We start from the raw sequence: 19,726 nt of genomic DNA on the forward strand, positions 1-19,726 counted from the left end.
TGCTAGGGTGGGGTGTGTGTGTGTGTGTGTGGTGGGGTATGTGTGTGTGTGTGTGGTGGGGTATGTGTGTGTGTGTGTGGTGGGGTATATGTGTGTGTGTGTGGTGGGGTATATGTGTGTGTGTGTGGTGGGGTATGTGTGTGTGTGTGGGAGGGTGTGTGTGTGTGGTGGGGTATGTGTGTGTGTGTGTGTGGGAGGGTGTGTGTGTGTGTGGTGGGGTATATGGGTGTGTGTGGGAGGGTGTGTGTGTGTGGTGGGGTATATGGGTGTGTGTGTGAGGGTGTGTGTGTGTGGTGGGGTAAATGTGTGTGTGAGGGTGTGTGTGTGGTGGGGTAAATGTGTGTGTGAGGGTGTGTGTGTGAGGGTGTGTGTGGTGTAAATGTGTGTGTGAGGGTGTGTGTGTGAGGGTGTGTGTGGTGGTGTAAATGTGTGTGTGAGGGTGTGTGTGGTGGTGTAAATGTGTGTGTGAGAGAGGGTGTGTGTGTGTGTGGTGGTGTAAATGTGTGTGTGTGAGGGTGTGTGTGTGAGTGTGTGTGGTGGTGTAAATGTGTGTGCGTGTGTGTGTGTGTGTGGTGGTGTAAATGTGTGTGTGTGTGTGTGTGTGTGTGTATGTGTGTGTGTGTGTGTGTGTGTGTGTGTGTGTGTGTGTGTGTGTGTGTGTGTGGTGGGGTATATGTGAGGGTGTGTGTGTGGGAGAGAGGGGTCGGTGTGTGAGGGGGTATGTATACGAGTGTGAGAGGGGGTATGAGGGTGTAATGGGAGGCTTTACTCCTGCAGAGAGCTTGTTGCTCAGCTTCACCTTTCTGCTCAATCTATGGCCCCAATGTCAGGCTGCGTTTTCAGACATGACCTAACTGATGGTTGGCTCCTCTTGGTGTGAGTGGGACCATGGATAGATACTCAGCACAGTGTGTCTGACGTCCCTCATAGTGCTCACCAGAATTCCGGGGGGTTCCCGTGTAATTGAAGATTCATTTAGAACATGTTTATTGTATGACAAGTCCCACTGTCTCCAGAAAAATAATCACTTGTCTTTGCTTTATTTCAGGCGTTGTAAATATGAGCTTTCCACTGTCAGAGCAGCCTGTGCTGGGACAGTGGATGATATTCGTACAGCTGCAGGGTTACAGCTACAATAAAACCTTTGAAGTTCAGCGATATGGTGAGTGCGTCTCACAGTTTGTTTTAATCTGTATCCTGTCTCAGCTGGTGAACCAACAGAGCAGACAGCGTGGTGTGTTGTGTGATCTTGCAGCAGGGTGGAGTTTGGTGATATGTTGGTGCTGCCCTGAGAGTTCAGTGAGGAAGTGATGCACAGAGCAGGGAATTCCTGACTCGATGGCTGCCGCACACTGAGGCTGTAGGCTCCAACGTAAACAGAACTATAACATTGCTCGATTGGTTTCCTAGTTATTTTGGCAGCAGTATTACCCAAGAGGCACACTTTGTTTTTAATTCACTGAAAGCATGTTACTCTAGTAACCAAATGCTGTTAGTTAAATTTTGTTGAGCAGAGGGAGATGAGTGGCTTCTGATTGGCTCCATTGAGTCTGAAGGTTAGAGAGTCCAGGCAGTGGGTTTTAGTGAAGGTATTCATTGATTCCAATTCCACTTTAACTGTGACCTTTTGAAGATGGTGGCAGTGTCACTGGCTCACTCACTACTCTGCTCAACATTTTGTGTCTTTCTGTCTGGGATGACTCCCTCTGGTCTCTAACCTCCTTTCTATCCCACCTGATTTAGCCCTGGTTTGCATTTCAGTCAATGTATCCTCACCTCCGACCCCCCCATGACCTCATCCTATCATCATCATTTCTGTCTTTTCTCTCTCTCTCTAATTTTCTTTCTCCCTCTTTTGTTTTGCTCTTTGTCTTTCTCGCTTTTATTTTTCTCTCTTCCATGTTTTTTGCTTTAGGAATGATTCCAGTTTGCGGGAGGGGTCATGAAGGGAAGTGAACTTTAACCCCTGACCTTGTGCCAATGCAAACGAGAGATACCAGACTCTCGGCTGAGGGCCTTGTTATATAAACCCAATCTCCATTCCATTTAACAACCTCTTCCTGTATTCTCTTCAACTACCATCTGGCTTGAACTTATTCCCAAACTCTTGCCCAAATCCTAACTTGATCAAATTCCCATCACAATACCCTTGAAGCACTGGGCCTGGCTCCCACTTGGGCACAGTTTGATATGATAAAGATTCTCCTTTTTTGATTTCAAATCCTTCCCTGACCTTGTCCCCTTCAAATCTCTGCAATCTGTCCACCCTTGCAATGTCTCACATCTCTACATTAGACAATCAGACGAGGTTCAGCACTGAGGCGATTTAAGGTCATTGACCAAACAGTTTGGTGAAATGGGTAAGTGTTAAAAAGAGAGGCAGGCAGTGAGGTTTTAGGACAAATTCCAAAGTTTGGGACCCAGGCTGCTTAAGGCATGGCTGCAGTTGGACAGTGGTTAAAATCAGGGGATCAAAGGGCCGGGATTAAAGGAGCACAGAGATTTCCGAGGATTGATGGGTGGTGGAAATTACAGAGATAGGGACGTGGGGATTAGATAGAACTGGAAACAAGAATAAAAAATTTAAAATAACTGGGAACCCAGCAGAGGCCAGTGAACACAGACGGGCTTGAGTGTGGGACATGGTGTTGGGTTAGGGCATGGGTTTTGGACACTCTTCAGTTTCTCAAAGGGTAGTCAGGTGACCCCAAAGGTTTGGAGTAATGAAGTGTTGATGTGATGAGGGTGAGGATGGGGTTATGAGCCACAGCTGAGCTGAGATAACACAGAAATGGGCAATGTTACAGAGTGAGAAAGAAGCTGTAGTGACATGTTGTGTTTGTGAGGAGAGTGTTTCAGCCTCAAATAGTCCACAGGAAGGGTGTTGGTGTTTGTAGCTGGGACATGGAGGTTGCTGGGAACACTACAAGCAATGGCTGTAAGCCTTCACTATTTGTAACTGGAAGGAATCTCTGCCTATCCCTAACTGGGCGTTGGATCCTATTCTGATCATTTAGAGATGGTGGAGGAATGGAGGTGATGGTGGTGAGAGAGAGCTGGGTGTCCACAGTGCACACGTGAAAACCAACTCTTTGCCTTTGGATGATGTAGGGGAGAAATAGCAGAAGTCATGGACAGGACCCTAGCAACACCAGAGAGAAACACAGAAACTCCACTTCTCTGGTTAATGCAGTATTGGTTAAACTTTGCTTCACTGTCAGTTTCCTTTTCTTCGATGAGATAAATAAAGATCCCAGTTTTTCCAATTCCGGTTTGTAATAGGACTGAACATCAACATCAAACACTCCCAGCACAAGGAAAGCACATAGGGTTACGTACAAAGTAAAACTCTCTCTACTCTTTTAAATGGAAAGTCATGCGCCCTGTACACTGTCCATATCAAACACTAGGAAGCTCCACAGGTCGGTATTGCAGTGTGGGTTAATGGCAGCTAATCTAACCAGAGAACCCAAGCAGAGCCAAATGCTGGCCATGAGAATCTTAAACAACAATCATTCACTGTCTGTAGGATGTGCAGGCGAGATGGTGAAATCAGATTGAGATTTACTGGAATGGTGGTGAGGGTCAGTATCCAGAGGGGATAGATTGAAGACGATTGGTAAAATATCAGGCAGCTTGAGGAATCACTTGAAGCCCATTCATCTGAAAGGTGCTGCCTGAGAGAGTGGTGGAAGCAGATTTTGTTGAATATTCAATTGGGAATTGGGGCAGCACTTGCAAAGAAGAATTTTGCAGGGCTCTGGGAAACCTGGGGATTGCTACTGTGCTGCATGGTATTGGGTGAGTAATACTCTGGTGTAAATTAGGGAGATATTCCCTTGGAGAGTGGATGCTTAGTGTAAAACCATTTCCCTTTGAGCTCAGCGTTGACTTGTTATTTCTGTTTGTAGTTTTACCAAAGTTTGAACTGGTCATTGATCCGCCCAGGTACATCCGAGATCTGAACAGCTGTGAGGAAGGATGTGTCCGTGCCAGGTGAGCTGTGCAGTTTGTAAAAGCCCTTGGGGTATTTGAGCCCGGGGAGGGGTGCAGAGAGGGATGTGAGACACAGTGGACATTTGCATTGGCTGGGGCCAGTTCCCAGCTCCAGGCACAATGTGAGAGGGCCAATTAAACTCATTAATGGCCTTCCATTGACAGTGATTAGAAACTTAACGGGATTTTCCAGACAGTCTCCAGGTCCACAAGGGTTTTGGGGATTTTGGGGTGTGTGCTGGGTTCAGTTTCACATCCTGGAGGCTTGCAGGCAGCACAGTGGCTCAGTGGTTAGCACTGCTGCCACACAGCGCCAGGGACCCGGGTTCGATTCCAGCCTCGGGCGACTGTGTGGAGTTTGCACATTCTCCCCATGTGTGCATGGGTTTCCTCCCACAATCTAAGGATGTGCAGATTAGATGAATTGGTCATGCTGAATTGCCCTTGGTGTTCAGGGATGTGTAGGTTAGGCGCATTAGTCAGGCTTAAATATAGCGTAGGGGAATGGATCCGTGTAGATTACTGTTTGAAGGGTCAGTGTGGGCTTGTTGGGCCAAATGGCCTGCTTCCACACAGGTAATCTAATCTAATCTAATCTAAGACCTCTGTCACTCTTGCTCACTCTTGTTGCCTGGTTATTCTGTCTCTCGCACGTCTTCTGTCACTGTCTCGCACACTCACTTTGTTGATCTCATGCATACTCGCTCTCTTGCACTGTTACTCTCTCTTGCTCACTCTGTTGTTTTCTTGTGCACTCTTTCTGGTGCTCTCTTTTGCTAGCTGTCTCTCTCTCTCTCTCTCTCTCTCTCAACTATGTAGGATAAAAGGTTGGCACAGCATCGAGGGCCAAAGGGCCTGTACTGCGCTGTAATGTTCTATCTTAACTGCATCTGCCCACCTGCAACATCCTTGCTCCAGTACCTGTACCTGACGAAGATAGACCCATCTTGTGTTAAGGTCCCCCCTCCCCCAGCTTTCACAGCTCTTGGGTAGCTGCAGGGAAAGGCACTCACATTACCAATCCTCTCTGTGGGAAATGTTTTTCCTGATCTCACCTTAGGATGGCCTAGCTGTGCTTTAAGGTTTATCCCCTTGTACAGTCAACCTCCCCATCCCCCACGTAGAGACACCCCGCCCCCATGTAGAGACACCCCCCCCACATACAGACAACCCCCACACAGAGACACCACACCTCCTCATACACACACCCCTAACATAGATGCCCTCCATGTAGAGACGTGCCCCCACTTAGAGACCTGCCCCCACGTAGAGACGCCCCCCCCACGTAGAGACGCCCCCCCACGTAGAGACGCCCCCCCACGTAGAGACGCGCCCCCCCCACGTAGAGACGCCCCCCCACGTAGAGACGCCCCCCCCCACGTACAGACACCCCCCCCACGTACAGACACCCCCCCACGTACAGACACACACCCCAGCATAGAGACTCCACACCCTTCACAGAGAGACACCCACCCCTCATCGACACAAACGCACACACCATGGTCAGAAGCAATCTAAAAGGGCATACGACACTGGACCAGAAATTGACCATTCAGCCCATCAACTCTCCTCTACCATTTAGTGAGATTGTGGCTAACCTGGCAATCCATAACTGCACTTTCTTGCTTCTGCCCCATAATCTGTCTATCTCAGTTTGAATGTAGTTAATGACCCAGTTCAGCAGCCCTTTGGGGTGAAGAATTCCAATGATTCACCATCCATAAGTAGAAATTCCTCCTTTTGCCAGTCATTACTGGGCAACTGCATCTTTTGAGATGCTGCCTTCTGGTCCTAGACTCTCCCACAAGGGGAAACAACCCTTCCATATTTACCCGCCAAGCCCCCTTCTGAAAACCTTGTATGTTTCAATAAGGTCACCTCTCATTCTTCTAAACTCGAATGAGTACAGTCTCCAGATCTGCCAGAGTTGGAAGCCCCCCCAAATTCCTCAAATATGTCAGTCCTTCCACAAATAATCAGCTTTGTGAACTTCCTCTGGACTTTCTCCAGTGCAATATGAGGAATGGTTGAAAATTTTGGGTTTGCACCCTTCAGTTGAGAAGGATGGGATCTGATTGCAACTTACTGGATACTGAGAGGCCTGGGTAGAGTGGACGTGGAGAAGATGTTTCCACCAGAAGGAGTGACTAGGACCTGAGGGCACAGCCTTAGAAGGGCTGTCTCTTTTGAACTGAGATGAGGAGGATTTTCTTCAGCTAGAGGTTGGGGACTATATGGAACTCATTGCTGTAGAGGGCTATGGAAGCCAAGTCATTGTGTGTATTTAAGACAGAGAAAGATTAGACCAAAGAACAAAGAAAATTACAGCACAAGAACAGGCCCTTGTTGCGCCAATCCAGATCCTCTAACTAAACCTGTCACCTGTTTTCCAAGGATCTGTATCTGAGGATTGGATAGTGGCTAATGTCATACCACTTTTGAAGAAAGGTGGGAGAGAGAAAGCAGGAAGTTATAGACCAGTTAGTCTGACCTCAGTGGTGGGAAAGATGCTGGAGTCTATTATAAAGGATGAGATTACGGCACATCTGGATAGTAGTAACAGGATAGGACAGAGTCAGCATGGATTTATGAAGGGGAAATCGTGCTTGACTAATCTTCTGGAGTTTTTTGAGGATGTAACTCTGAAGATGGACGAGGGAGATCCAGTAGATGTAGTGTACCTGGACTTGCAGAAAGCTTTTGATAAAGTTCCACATAGGAGGTTAGTGAGTAAACTTAGGGTGCATGGTATTGGGGGCACAGTACTAGATTGGATTGAAATTTGGTTGGCTGATAGGAAACAAAGGGTAGTGATAAACGGCTCCGTTTCGGAATGGCAGGCAGTGACCAGTGGGGTACCGCAGGGATCCGTGCTGGGACCGCAGCTTTTTACAATATATGTTAATAATATAGAAGATGGTATCAGCAATAACATTAGCAAATTTGCTGATGATACAAAGCTGGGTGGCAGAGTGAAATGTGATGAGGATGTTAGGAGATTACAGGGTGACCTGGACAAGTTAGGTGAGTGGGCAGATGCATGGCAGATGCAGTTTAATCTGGATAAATGTATGGTTATCCACTTTGGTGGCAAGAACAGGAAGGCAGATAACTACCTCAATGGAATTAAGTTAGGTAAAGGGGCAGTACAGAGAGATCTGGGTGTTCTTGTACACCAGTCAATGAAGGCAAGCATGCAGGTACAGCAGGTAGTGAAGAAGGCTAATAGCATGCTGGCCTTCATAACAAGAGGGATTGAGTATAGAAGCAAAGAGGTGCTTCTGCAGTTGTACAGGGCCCTGGTGAGACCACACCTGGAGTACTGTGTGCAGTTCTGGTCGCCAAATTTGAGGCTAATGAGGGAGTGCAGCATAGGTTCACGAGGTCAATTCCTGGAATGGAGGGATTACCCTACACTGAAAGACTGAAGCGACTGGGCTTGTATACCCTTGAGTTTAGAAGACTGAGGGGGGATCTGATTGAGACATATAAGATCATGAAAGGATTGGACACTCTGGCAGCAGGAAACATGTTTCCGCTGATGGGTGAGTGCTGAACCAGAGGACACAACTTAGAAATACGGGGTAGACCATTTAGGAGAGAGATGAGGAGAAACTTCTTCACCCAGAGAGTGGTGGCTGTGTGGAATGCTCTGCCCCAGAGGACAGTGGAGGCCCAGTCTCTGGATTCATTTAAGAAAGAGTTGGATAGAGCTCTCAAGGATAGTGGAATCAAGGGTTATGGAGATAAGGCAGTAAGCGGATACTGATTAGGAATGATCGGCCATGATCATATTGAATGGCGGTGCAGGCTCGAAGGGCTGAATGGCCTACTCCTGCACCTATTGTCTATTGTCTATTGTATCACTCTGCTCCCAGCCCATTCATGTAGCTGTCTGGATATATATTACATGAAGCTATCATGGTCCCCTCTACCACCTCCGCTGGCAATGTGTTCCAGGCACCCACCACCCTCTGCATAAAGAACTTTTCACGCAGATGTCCCTAAAACTTTTCTCCTCTCACTTTGAACTCGTGACCCCCTAGTAATTGAGCTCCCCCTCTTTGGGAAAAAGCTTCTTGCTATTCAACCTGTCTATACCTCTCATGATTTTGTATACCTCAATCAGGTCCCCCCTCAACCTCAATCTTTCCAATGAAAACAATCCTAATCTACTCAACGTCTCTTCATAGCTAGCACCCTCCATACCAGGCAACATCCTGTTGAACCTCCTCTCCAAAGCATCCACATCGTTTTGGTAATGTGGCGACCAGAACTGTACGCAGTATTCCAAACGTGGCTGAACCAAAGTCCTATACAACTGTAACATGACCTGCCAACTCTTGTACTCAATACCCCGGTCGATGAAGGAAAGCATGCTGTATGCCTTCTTGACCACTCTATTGACCTGTGTTGCCACCTTCAGGGAACAATGGACCTGAATACCCAGATCTCTCTGTACATTTGTTTTCCCCAGGGCTTTTCCATTTACTGTATAGTTTGCTGTTGAATTGGATCTTCCAAAATGCATCCCTCACATTTGCCCGGATTAAACTCCATCTGCCATTTCTCCGCCCATCTCTCCAAGCTATCTATATTCCTCTGCATTCTCTGACAGTCCCCTTCACTATCTGCTACTCCACCAATCTTAGTAATCTGCAAACTTGCTAGTCAGATCACCTATACTTCCCTCCAGATCATTGATGCTTATCACAAATAACAGAGGTCCCAGCACGGATCCCTGTGGTACACCATTGCTCACAGTTCTTCATTTGAGAAACTCTCTTCCACTCCTACTCTCTGTCTCTTGTTGCCCAGCCCGTTCTCTATCCAGCTAGCTCGTACACCCTGGACCCCATGCGACTTCACTTTCTCCGTCAGCCTACCATTTTTGATTAGTAAGGGGATTGAGAATTATGGGGAGAAGGCAGGAGATTGGAGGTGAGAAACACCAACCATGATTGAATTTTAGCAAACGTAATGGGCTGAATGGTCTAATTGTGCCCCTCTATCTTACAAATGCTGATTCTACCAGACTAGAAGTTAATGTATTGAGTGTTAGGAATCTTTACCTGGGAAGGTGCTCTGTGACCACAATTTCATTTTTCTCATTACTAATGAGTCCAAAGATGTGCAGGCTAAGTGGATTTACCATGGGAAATTCAGGAGTACAGTGATGGGCTTGGTCTGGCTGGGATAGTCTTCAGAGGGTTGATGTGTATTTGATGGGCTGAATGGCCTGCTCCCACACTGTAGAGATTCTATGGTTCTATAAAATCGCTACTTAAATAAGGGACTAAAATGTATTCACATTATTCCAGCTGTGGTATAATTTTAGCAAAATACATTCATACTGTATTCCCTTAGAAATAAAGGCTAACATTCCATTTGCTGTCCCTGTTACCAGCTGATCCACCTGTGGATTCATGCACAAATCCTCCCAAATCCCTCCGTGTGCAGCTTCCTGCAGTCTTTCTCCATTTAAATAATATTCAGCTCTTTTATTCTTCCTGACAAAGTGCATAACCTCACAGTTTCTCACATTCTATTCTATCTGTCAAGTTGTTGTCCACTCACTCAACCTATTAATGTCCCTCTGCAGAAGTTTTATGTCATCTTCCCCACTCACCTCTCCACCTGCAAACTTACTGACAATACATTCATTTTCCTCATCCAAGTCATTAATAAATATTGGAAATAATTGTGACCCTGATCCCTGTGACACTCCATTAGTCAACCCTCTAGCCCATGCTGATAAACCTAAACACCATGGGCTCAACTTACTAAATAGCCTAGCACGTGATATTGATCAAGTACTTTCTGAAAATGAAGTTGAGTCTCCTCAAGCTGTGCACAGGATGAATTGAATGTAGAACAGTATAGTACAGCAGAGGAACAGGCCCTTCGGCCCAACGTATCTATACCAACCATGATGCCATTCTAAACTATCACCATCTGCCTACACATGGTTAGTATCTCATAATTCCCTGCCGGTCCAGGTGCCTCTTAAATGTTCTTATTGTATCTGCTTCTACCACCTTCCCTGGCAGCATGTTCCAGGCACCTATCACCCTCTGAGTGAAAAAGAACTTGCTTCACACATCTCCTTTAAACTCTCTCCCCACCCCCACCTTAAAGCTATGCTGCCTAATATTTGGCATTTAAACCCTGGGAAAAAGACTGACTGTCCCCCTGATCTGTACCTCTCAGAATTTTGTACACCTCTATCTGGTCGCACCTCAGCCTCGAAAACTCAATTGATACACTCCGATTCAAGCAACATCCTGGTAAATCTCCCTGCACCCTCTCTAAAGCCTCCACATCCTTCCTGTTATGTGGCGGCCAAAAGTGCACATGCTACTCCACATGTGGGCCTAACTAAACCCTTATACGGCTGTAACATGACTTGCCAACTTTTATACTCAGTGTCTCAACTGATGAAGGTAAGCATGTCACTTGCCTTCCTTACCATCTTATCAAGTCGTGTTACCACTTTCAGGGAATGGTGGACTTGCACCCCAAGATCCCTCTATGTATCAGTATTCCTCAGGGTCCCACCATTTACTGTGCACTTTCCTCTTGTATTTCACCTCCCAAAATGCATCACCTCACTATTACAAATGTCAGAGGTCCCAGCAGTGATCCTTGTGGAAGGTCACTGGTCACAGACCTCCTGAAAAACACCCCTGTACAATCACCCTCTGTCTTCTATGATCAAGGCAGTTTTGTATCCAACTTATGAACTCACCATGGATCCCATGTGACTTGATCTTCTGGACCAGCTGACCATGAGCAGCCTTGTCAAATGTAGACAACATCCACAGCCCTAACTTCATCAATCGTCTTTGCTGCTTCCTCAAAGATTTTGGTCAAGTTCCTGCACAAAGCCATACTGACTATCCCTAAAAGGCCATTCTTCTCCAAATGTGAGTAAGCAGTGTCCCTAAGAATTTTCTCCAATAATTTCCCCATCACTGATGTAAGGTTCACTGGCTTATAATTTCCCGAATTATCCCGGTTACCCTTAAACAAAGGAACGACATTGGTTATTTGCAGTCTTCTGGCACCTCACCTGTGGCTAAAGAGGATACAAACATCTCTGTCAAGGCCCAGTAATCTCTTCCATTGCCTCCCCCGTATCCTCAAATAGATTTCATCAGGCACTGGGAACTTACCTTCCTTAATGTTTTTCAAGACACCCACTACTCCCTTCTTAATATTGACATGCCCTAGAAGATCAACATACCCCTCCCCAGTTGTGCCATCATCCATGTCCTTTTTGGTGAATAGCAATGTGATGTACTTATTAAAGACCTCACCCACTTCCTGTGGCTCCCTCCTTTATTCTTGAGTAGATCTACCCTTTCCCTTGCTACCCATTTGTTCCTTATATAAGTATAAAATGCCTTGGGACTTACCTTAATCATGTCTCACAAACTTGATTGAGTTTTTTGAGGAAGTAACAAAGAGGATTAATGAGGGCAGAGCGGTAGATGTGATCTATATGGACTTCAGTAAGGAGTTCGACAAGGTTCCCCATGGGAGACTGATTAGCAAGGTTAGATCTCATGGAATACAGGGAGAACTAGCCATTTGGATATAGAACTGGCTCAAAGGTAGGAGGCAGAGGGTGGTGGTGGAGGGTTGTTTTTCAGACTGGACGCCTGTGACCAGTGGAGTGCCACAAGGATCGGTGCTGGGTCCTCTACTTTTTGTCATTTACAGAAATGATTTGGATGTGAGCATAAGAGGTACAGTTAGTAAGTTTGCAGATGACATCAAAGTTGGAGGTGTAGTGGACAGCGAAGGGGGTTACTTCAGATTAAAACAGGATCTTGATCAGATGGGCCAATGGGCTGAGAAGTGGCAGATGGAGTTTAATTCGGATAAATGTGAGATGCTGCATTTTGGGAAAGCAAAAGGGCTTATGCCCGATACATTGATTTTCCTGTTCCTTTGATGCTGCCTGACCTGCTGCGCTTTTCCAGCAACACATTTTTAAGCTCTGATCTCCAGCATCTGCAGTCCTCACTTTCTCTTAGGACTTATACACTTAATGGTAAGTCCAAGGGAGTGTTGCTGAACAAAGAGGCCTTGGAGTGCAGGTTCATAGCTCCTTGAAAGTAGAGTCACAGGTAATAGGATAGTGAAGAAAGCGTTTGGTATGCTTTCCTTTATTGGTCAGAGTATTGAGTACAGGAGTTGGGAGGTCATGTTGCGGCTGTACAGGACTTTGGTTAGGCCACTGTTGGAATATTGCATGCAATTCTGGTCTCCTTCCAATCAGAAAGATGTTGTGAAACTTGAAAGGGTTCAGAAAAGATTTACAAGGATGTTGCCAGGGTTGGAGGATTTGAGCTAGAGGGAGAGCCTGTACAGGCTGGGGCTGTTTTCCCTGGAGCGTTGGAGGCTGAGGGGTGACCTTATAGAGGTTTACAAAATTATGAGGGCATGGCTAGGGTAAATAGACAAAGTCTTTTCCCTGGAGTCAGGGAGTTGAGAACTAGAGGGCATAGGTTTAGGGTGAGAGGGGAAAGATATAAAAGAGACCTAAGGGGCAACATTTTCACACAGAGGGTGGCACGTGTATGGAATGAGCTGCCAGAGGATGTGGTGGAGGCTGGTACAATTGCAACATTTTAAGAGGCACCTGGATGGGTATATGAATAGGAAGGGTTTGGAGGGATATGGGCCGGGGGCTGGCAGGTGGGACTGGATTGGGTTGGGATATCTGGTCGACATGGACGGGTTGGACTAAATGGTGTGTTTCCATGCTGTACATCTCTATGACTCTATGACCTCTTCCTCGCCTTCCTAGTTTCTTGTTTACTTTCTTTCCTGTTTCTTTTATATTCCTCAAAGGCTTTGTCTAATTTCTGTTTCCTAAACCTTAAGTATGCTTCCTTTTTCTTTTCAATATCTTTTGTCATCCAGGGTTCCCAAATCTTGCCGTCCTTAGCAACATGTCTCTACCATCCGGCCTTTAAAAGACTCCCACATATCAGATTTGGATTCACCATCAAACAGCTGCCCCCAATTTAATTTCTCCCATTCCTGCCTAACCCTGTTGTAATTAGCCTTCCCCAGTTTAGCATCATCAGCTGAGGACCAGTCTTATCCTGATTCATGACTATCTTAAAACTGACAGAATTAGGACCACTGTTTCCAAAATGCTCCCCTAGTGAAGCTACGATTTCCTAGCCAGGCTCATTCCCAATACACAGTCGCGTATGGCTCCTTCCCCAGTTAGACTATCTACACATTGTTTCAAGAAACCCTCCTGGATGCCATCTTACAAATTCTTCCCCATCAAAGCCCCAGCATTAAGAGAATCTTAGTCAATATTGGGGAAGTTTAAATCGCCCACCACAACACCCTGGTGCATTTATATCTTTCCATGACCTGCTTACATAAGTGTTCCTCTCTCTCCCATTGGCTAGTTGGAGGCCTACACTGTAACCCCATCATAGTGACTGCACTTTCTTTATTCCTGAGTTCTGATGAGCCTTCCAAGTGCAACTGTGACATTCTCCTGAATCAGTAATGCAACTCCCCCAGCTCTTTTACATCCCTCTCTATCTCGCAGTTGGTTGAAAAACACAATTTGGCTGGCCATGAGGATAGTGGGAGCTTCAAAACTTTAAGGCAAAGTACATTGGACATGAGGTGATCAGTGGGTCCCTTGGGGAAGGATGCCCCACAATTCATAGTCATGGGTGACCATCTGAAAATTCATGTGAATATTTCATTAATGATATTTGGCGAGATAGTTCACTGGACCCAGCAGCAGCAACTAATCCTGTGTGTCAACTCTCTGCCCTCTCTGTGTCCACCAGATACACGTTTGGGAAACCAGTGTTGGGGAGGCTCACGGTGAACATGACAGTAAATGGAGTGGGTTACTATCGCCATGAGCTGGGACACCCTGTGGTGAAGACAATGGAGGTACACGATCCTAGATTTGGTTATTATGGAATAACCGTCGTTGTCTGCGTGATAAGAATAAATCACTTCTCATTTCAGGATTTTCCAAAACCTTCCAGGGCAAGAACAACATCCGCTAAATACAGAGTAAAGCTCCTTCTACACTCTTACGCTGAAAGTAAAGTTCTCTCTACCCTGTTCCCATCAAACATTCCCAGAACAGGAACAGCAAGGGCTTAGATACAGTGTAAAGCTGTCTTTACACTGTCCCCCAACAAACCCTTCAGACGGGGCAGCATGATGTTAGATAAATGGTAAAGCTCCCTCTTTGATGTACCCATTAAACACTCCCAGCAGAGCAACAGCATGGGATTAGATACAGAATGATGCTACCTCTACACTGTTCAATCTCCTCAGGATTAAACCCATCCTGTAGTAGCATGCCATCTCCCTTTCAGTAGACTCTGACTGTTATTATTGGGTTGGTGCTGGGTTTGTGAAAACGATTTGTAATGTTACTGTCCTGTTATACCGTGACCCAGTAAGTTAGCATTGACACGTCTTTAGCAGTATGCTTGAAAACTCCCTGTCGTTTTATCGGGAGTCACTGACCACAGACTTGCGGATCACAAGAGGGTCTGTGCGAACTTGTCCCATTTCCTCAGTGTTTGCTCCATTGCTCTGCACTACTTCAAATTTGAGGATTTCCCCAATTCCCTTTTCTACCATCGTTTCAGCAAACACATTCCAATCACAACTACTGACTGTTTGTTTGAAAAACAATTGCTCCTGCCAGTTCTGTCTTTTTTGCTTGTTACACTAAATCTGACTCACTGATTCATAACTCTATCACTTGGAACAGTATTTTCCTGATTTACTCTGACCAGTCCCCTTGTGTATGTGTGTTACACACTCCTATTGCCATCCTGTATAGAGAACAATCTGTAACTTCTCCAGATTCAGTAACTGAGCCCCTCAATCCTAGTATCACTCTAATACATCCTGTTTGCACATCTCCCAGGTCTTGACATTGTTTCTCAAGTGAGGTGCCCAGAATGTGACACAATCCTGCAGTTTAGTGATAAACACTGATTTTATAAAGAGTTAGTGTAATGTCCTTACTGCTTGTATTCGAAGTATTTATGAACAAAGCTTACCACAATACCTCACCTCTTCACCTTTGACCTCTGCAGATTGATGGGTCATCCACTTTTCTGATTTGCGCGAAGGAGATGATGCCAGTTGATGTTCCGGATCATTTCCGAGGTTCGGTGAGCATTTGGGCCTCAGTGGTGACTGTGGACGGCAGTAAACAGACCACCTTTGATGACTCAACCCCAGTTCATAAGCAGCTCATCGATATCAAATACTCAAAGGACACTCGCAAACAGTTCAAGCCGGGTCTTCCCTATAAAGCCAAGGTGAGCATCACTGGGGGAGAAAGGGGTCAATCCCAATGCACCATTTCCACTGAATGGAGACAAGTAGCATCCTATGGGACTGACTTAGATTAGATTACTTACAGTGTGGAAACAGTCCCTTCGGCCCAACAAGTCCACACTGACCCGCCGAAGCGCAACCCAACCATACCCCTACATTTACCCCTTACCTAACACTACAGGCAATTTAGCATGGCCAATTCACCTGACCCGCACATCTTTGGACTGTGGGAGGAAACCGGAGCACCCGGAGGAAACCCACACAGACACGGGGAGAACGTGCAAACTCCACACAGTCTGTCGCCTGAGTCGGGAATTGAACCCAGGTCTCAGGCGCTGTGAGGCAGCAGTGCTAACCACTGTGCCACCGTGCCGCCCACACTTACTCTCTGGCTCAATGACCATACTGTCTTCCTCTAACAGCACCTCTCTATAACTCAGTCTGTCTGTCGGGCTACTCTCAGCTGCTTCCGTTCTTAGCCAGAGGCAACCAGCACTGGCTTTCCTTCCTGCTCCTGCACATTACCTCTGGTGAGCTCACAGATTTACCCTTGGCCCCTTCTATCTTTCTTTGACATACTGCTTCTCACTGATGTCATGTCAGTTTTCACATGTATCCTGACAGCACCCAACTCAGCCTCACTATCTGCTCTCTCAACACCTCCAGTATCTCTAACAGATTTCTTGTCTGACATTGGCTACTGGCTGAGCAGAAACTGTTCCCAATGAAATATGGGAAATACTGAAGCAGTATGTTTTTCTGGGACCATTTAAAAAAAAATCCCCTGCCTTGTCACTGACTCGATCCCTCAGCCCTGGTCGCTGTCCAAGGTCGGTCCAGACTGTTCACATCGTGTTAATGTCCACAAGCATCCCCTCCAATCGGATTCGAGTTAGTCCACCCCCCACAAACCCGTGTAGCTTTGTTCCAGCTTCATTTTTTCTGTTGCTGAAAGCCTCGCCTGTATCTTTTTAATCGCAAGACTTCAGTTTTCACCACTTATTGGGTGAGCTTACCTGTTCTGTCAGTTGAAGGATTTTCAAACCTCTCGCTGCCTGCATTCCAACATGCACCAAGGTGTGGTAGATTGACACTGGCCCCTCCGCCAGCCTAAAATAGTAAAAATAATTCCTTACTTTCCTCCAGCCCCAATGCTCGCATCTGTGCTCTAAGGTGGGGTTCTGTTTATTGTGGGGTGTGTGTTGGAGCATGATGTGTAAATGAACTGGCAGCTATGGGACACACAGACACTACCCTAGACCCAGGACAGTGATCACCCCAGAAGCTGTGCCAGATCCTGACTGAATGGAGTATTGCTGGTTGCTGCTAATTACTGGCACATGCACTGATTGTGGGATCAGCACAGAGGCAGAGTCCAGATCCTACAGTCACTGCTCATTACTGCTGACACTAATTGCCGGGCTTCACTCTGGATAAAATAAAATTCGGAGTAAAACTCCTGAGTAAAATTGAAAGATTTAACCCATTCATTAACTCTGGGTAGATGACACTGTTTGGTCAGAGGTTTGGCGTTTTATAAGCAGTCCATTCAGTATTTGGTGGAGACTAAACCCAGCCAGTGATCTCAGGTTACTGGATCCAGGGGAAATTTTAACCCTTAGTACCCTGGACACTGTGGCATAAATTTACCCAAATAGTCATTCTTTGTAGCAATCAGCTATTTGACTGCACAGAACATCACAGTCTATTGCCACACCTATCATTCACCAATAACGCCCATAAGCACAGCCAACTCTTGGTGAAAATGCATCAACATTTGGGTCAAACTCATTATTTAAAATAAAACTAAGAACTGTGAATGCTGATGATCTGAAACAGGAAAACAGCAATTGCTGGAGAAACTCCACAGGTCCTAGCAGCATCAGTGGAGAGAGAGAAACAGGGTTAACCTTTCAGTTCGATATGATTTATCTTCAGAACCGAACAAGGCTATGTCACCACCTGTTTGCTCACTCCTTTCCCTCATCAGCGTAAATACCACCTTTTCTCAGCTCCTATCAGTTCTGACAAGGGTCACTGGACCTGAAACATTAACTCTGTGTTTCCTCTCTCCACAGGTGCTGCCAGACATGTTGAGTTTCTCCAGCAATTTCTGTTTTTGTTTGAAGTAGAGCTTCATTGTTGACGCTGCTTCATTGGTTGTCACAGTAACAAAGGGAATCCATTCAATATGGCCCACAGTCAGTTCAGTCACTCACTAGATTCACTGTCACCCCTATCTGTCACCACTATCTGTCTGTCTCCTTGTGCATTCACTTTGATAACACCGTATCAAATCCTTGAGGACTTTGCACTTCATGATTATTTTAGGTTGAGGATTGTTGACCCTGGGAATCTGTTTTGTCGTTTCCCATTGCTCTCCACTGAGAGTTTGCTGAGGTATTTGTCTTGTTTTCCCAGGTGGAGGTGACCTATCCAGACGGAAGTCCTGCAGATGGTATAACCGTGCGCATCAAAGCTGAGCTCACTCCGAAGGACAACGTGTACACGAGTGAGCTGGTGTCAGAGAACAGCCGGGTAGAGTTTGAGATCCCGTCCATTCCGACTGCTGCCCAGTACGTCTGGCTTGAGGTAGGAGAGGTTGCTGTGAGTCGGAGAGGCTGGATCAGGGAGGAGAGTGTGAGGCTACTGCAATTGTTCACACGTGTGTGTGTGTGTGTGTGTGTGTGTGTGTGTGTGTGTCTGCATGTCTGCATGTATGTATATGTGTCTGTGTACACTAGGGTACAGACGCACACTTGCAAAACTCTAGGGTGGTACGGTGGCTCAGTGGTTAGCATATCTGCCTCACAGTGCCAGGTACCTGGGTTCACTTCCACTCTTGAGTGTCTATGTGCGGTTTGCACATTATCCCTGTGAGTCTGTGGGTTTCCTCCGGGTGCTCTGGCTTCCTCCCACAGTCCAAAGATGTTCAGGTAAGATGGATTGGCCATGGGAAATTACCCATAGTGTCCAGGGATGTGCAGGTTGATATAAGGCGCAACATGTATGTGTTCCATGCTTTTTCTTCCTGCCCAGTATTTGACCAAATATAGCATTGTGTAGGGGAATCTTGGATCTAGATGACATTTAAATGTGTAATGATACACTGCTCGTTCAACTTGCTTCATTTATTGAGATGTATTCACTCTCCATGATCATATATTTTTCCATTTTTCTCAGACAAAGGTGACGGCTATTAATGGGACACCAGCTGGAGACCAGTACCTTCCCAGTTATCTCTCCATTAGCAGCTGGTACTCACCGAGCAAGTGCCATATTCAGTTGCAGGGGCCTGACACACCTCTCCAGGTGAGCAATTAATCCATGTGTGATTGGCAATTCATGTTACTCCAAGTTTAATTGGGAGTTCCATTTTTCCAGAATGCTCCAGGCTGGGAACCTAAGGGGAGAGCAGTTTCTGAAGCAGTCAGTCAGCCAGCCAGTCACTGCAGCAAATCAGAAATGGGAATGAAAGAATGCAGGTTAAAACCCACAGACACCCCAGTCCTGATGCTAATGAAAGAATTTCATGGTACACAAGGAGACCGTTCAGCCCATTGTGTCTGTGCTGGATCTTTTGAAACATTTATCCAATACATTTGCTCACCCACTCTTTCCCCCCCCTACCCTGCAAGTTTTGTTCCTGTTCTCACATTTCTTCAATTCTTTTCTGAAAGTTCCTGTTGAAACTGGTTCGACTGAGTGTCCAGATCACACCACCTCGCTGCTTAAAAACAATTCTTCCCATCTCCCCATCACCAAACACCCTCTGCTTCCCAAACCTCCTGCCACTGAAAACATTTCCTCCTAATTTACTCGATCAAAACCTGTCATGATTTTGAACAACCTCAATTGAGTTTCCTCGTCAGCTTCTCTCTGTTCGAGGGGCAGCAATCCCAGCTTGTTCATTTTCTCCACATTAATTGATGCAGGTCATGCCTGGAACCACCTGCATCATCTCCAGGTTTTGGACATCCTTCCTGAAGATGGGTTTCTGCAATTTAATATAATCCTGTAATGTTAATGCAAACCATTGCTTAATGTGGCCTCCTGCCTTTTGGACCCAATGCTTCTAGTAATAAACCAACTCTCCCCAATATTTTTATGCAGCAGCCTTTTCGATTTGCTCTGTCACTTTTGAGATTTATCTACATTGTTAATATTTTTGAAAAATGGGATGTGAGCCACTGTTGGCTTGGTCAGCATTTATTGCCCAATTATTGTGAACACAATGAATCTGCAATCACCATTATTGAGACTAAGTTCATTATCCAGATTTATTTACTGAATTCCACATTTCATCATTTACCATGGTGGGATTTGAATTCATGTTCCCAGAGCCTCTGGGTTACTAGCCCAGTGA

The 19,726-nt window shown here is 46.0% G+C and overlaps 1 protein-coding gene across 2 annotated transcripts in view; it reads left to right on the top strand.

The window, feature by feature from the left end:
- The window catches only part of cpamd8 (C3 and PZP like alpha-2-macroglobulin domain containing 8), a 158,073-nt gene that overhangs the window by 38,898 nt on the left and 99,449 nt on the right, over positions 1 to 19,726 (top strand). For both annotated transcript variants that reach the window (XM_060845992.1, XM_060845993.1), the window contains exons 8-13: positions 1,049 to 1,162; positions 3,912 to 3,996; positions 13,833 to 13,941; positions 15,114 to 15,341; positions 17,782 to 17,952; positions 18,544 to 18,672. In XM_060845992.1, the coding sequence (XP_060701975.1) occupies positions 1,049 to 1,162; positions 3,912 to 3,996; positions 13,833 to 13,941; positions 15,114 to 15,341; positions 17,782 to 17,952; positions 18,544 to 18,672 (836 nt within the window). The remainder of the gene's footprint in view (positions 1 to 1,048; positions 1,163 to 3,911; positions 3,997 to 13,832; positions 13,942 to 15,113; positions 15,342 to 17,781; positions 17,953 to 18,543; positions 18,673 to 19,726) is intronic.

This window comes from Hemiscyllium ocellatum, chromosome 28 (assembly GCF_020745735.1).
Source record: "Hemiscyllium ocellatum isolate sHemOce1 chromosome 28, sHemOce1.pat.X.cur, whole genome shotgun sequence".
Taxonomy (NCBI): domain Eukaryota; kingdom Metazoa; phylum Chordata; class Chondrichthyes; order Orectolobiformes; family Hemiscylliidae; genus Hemiscyllium; species Hemiscyllium ocellatum.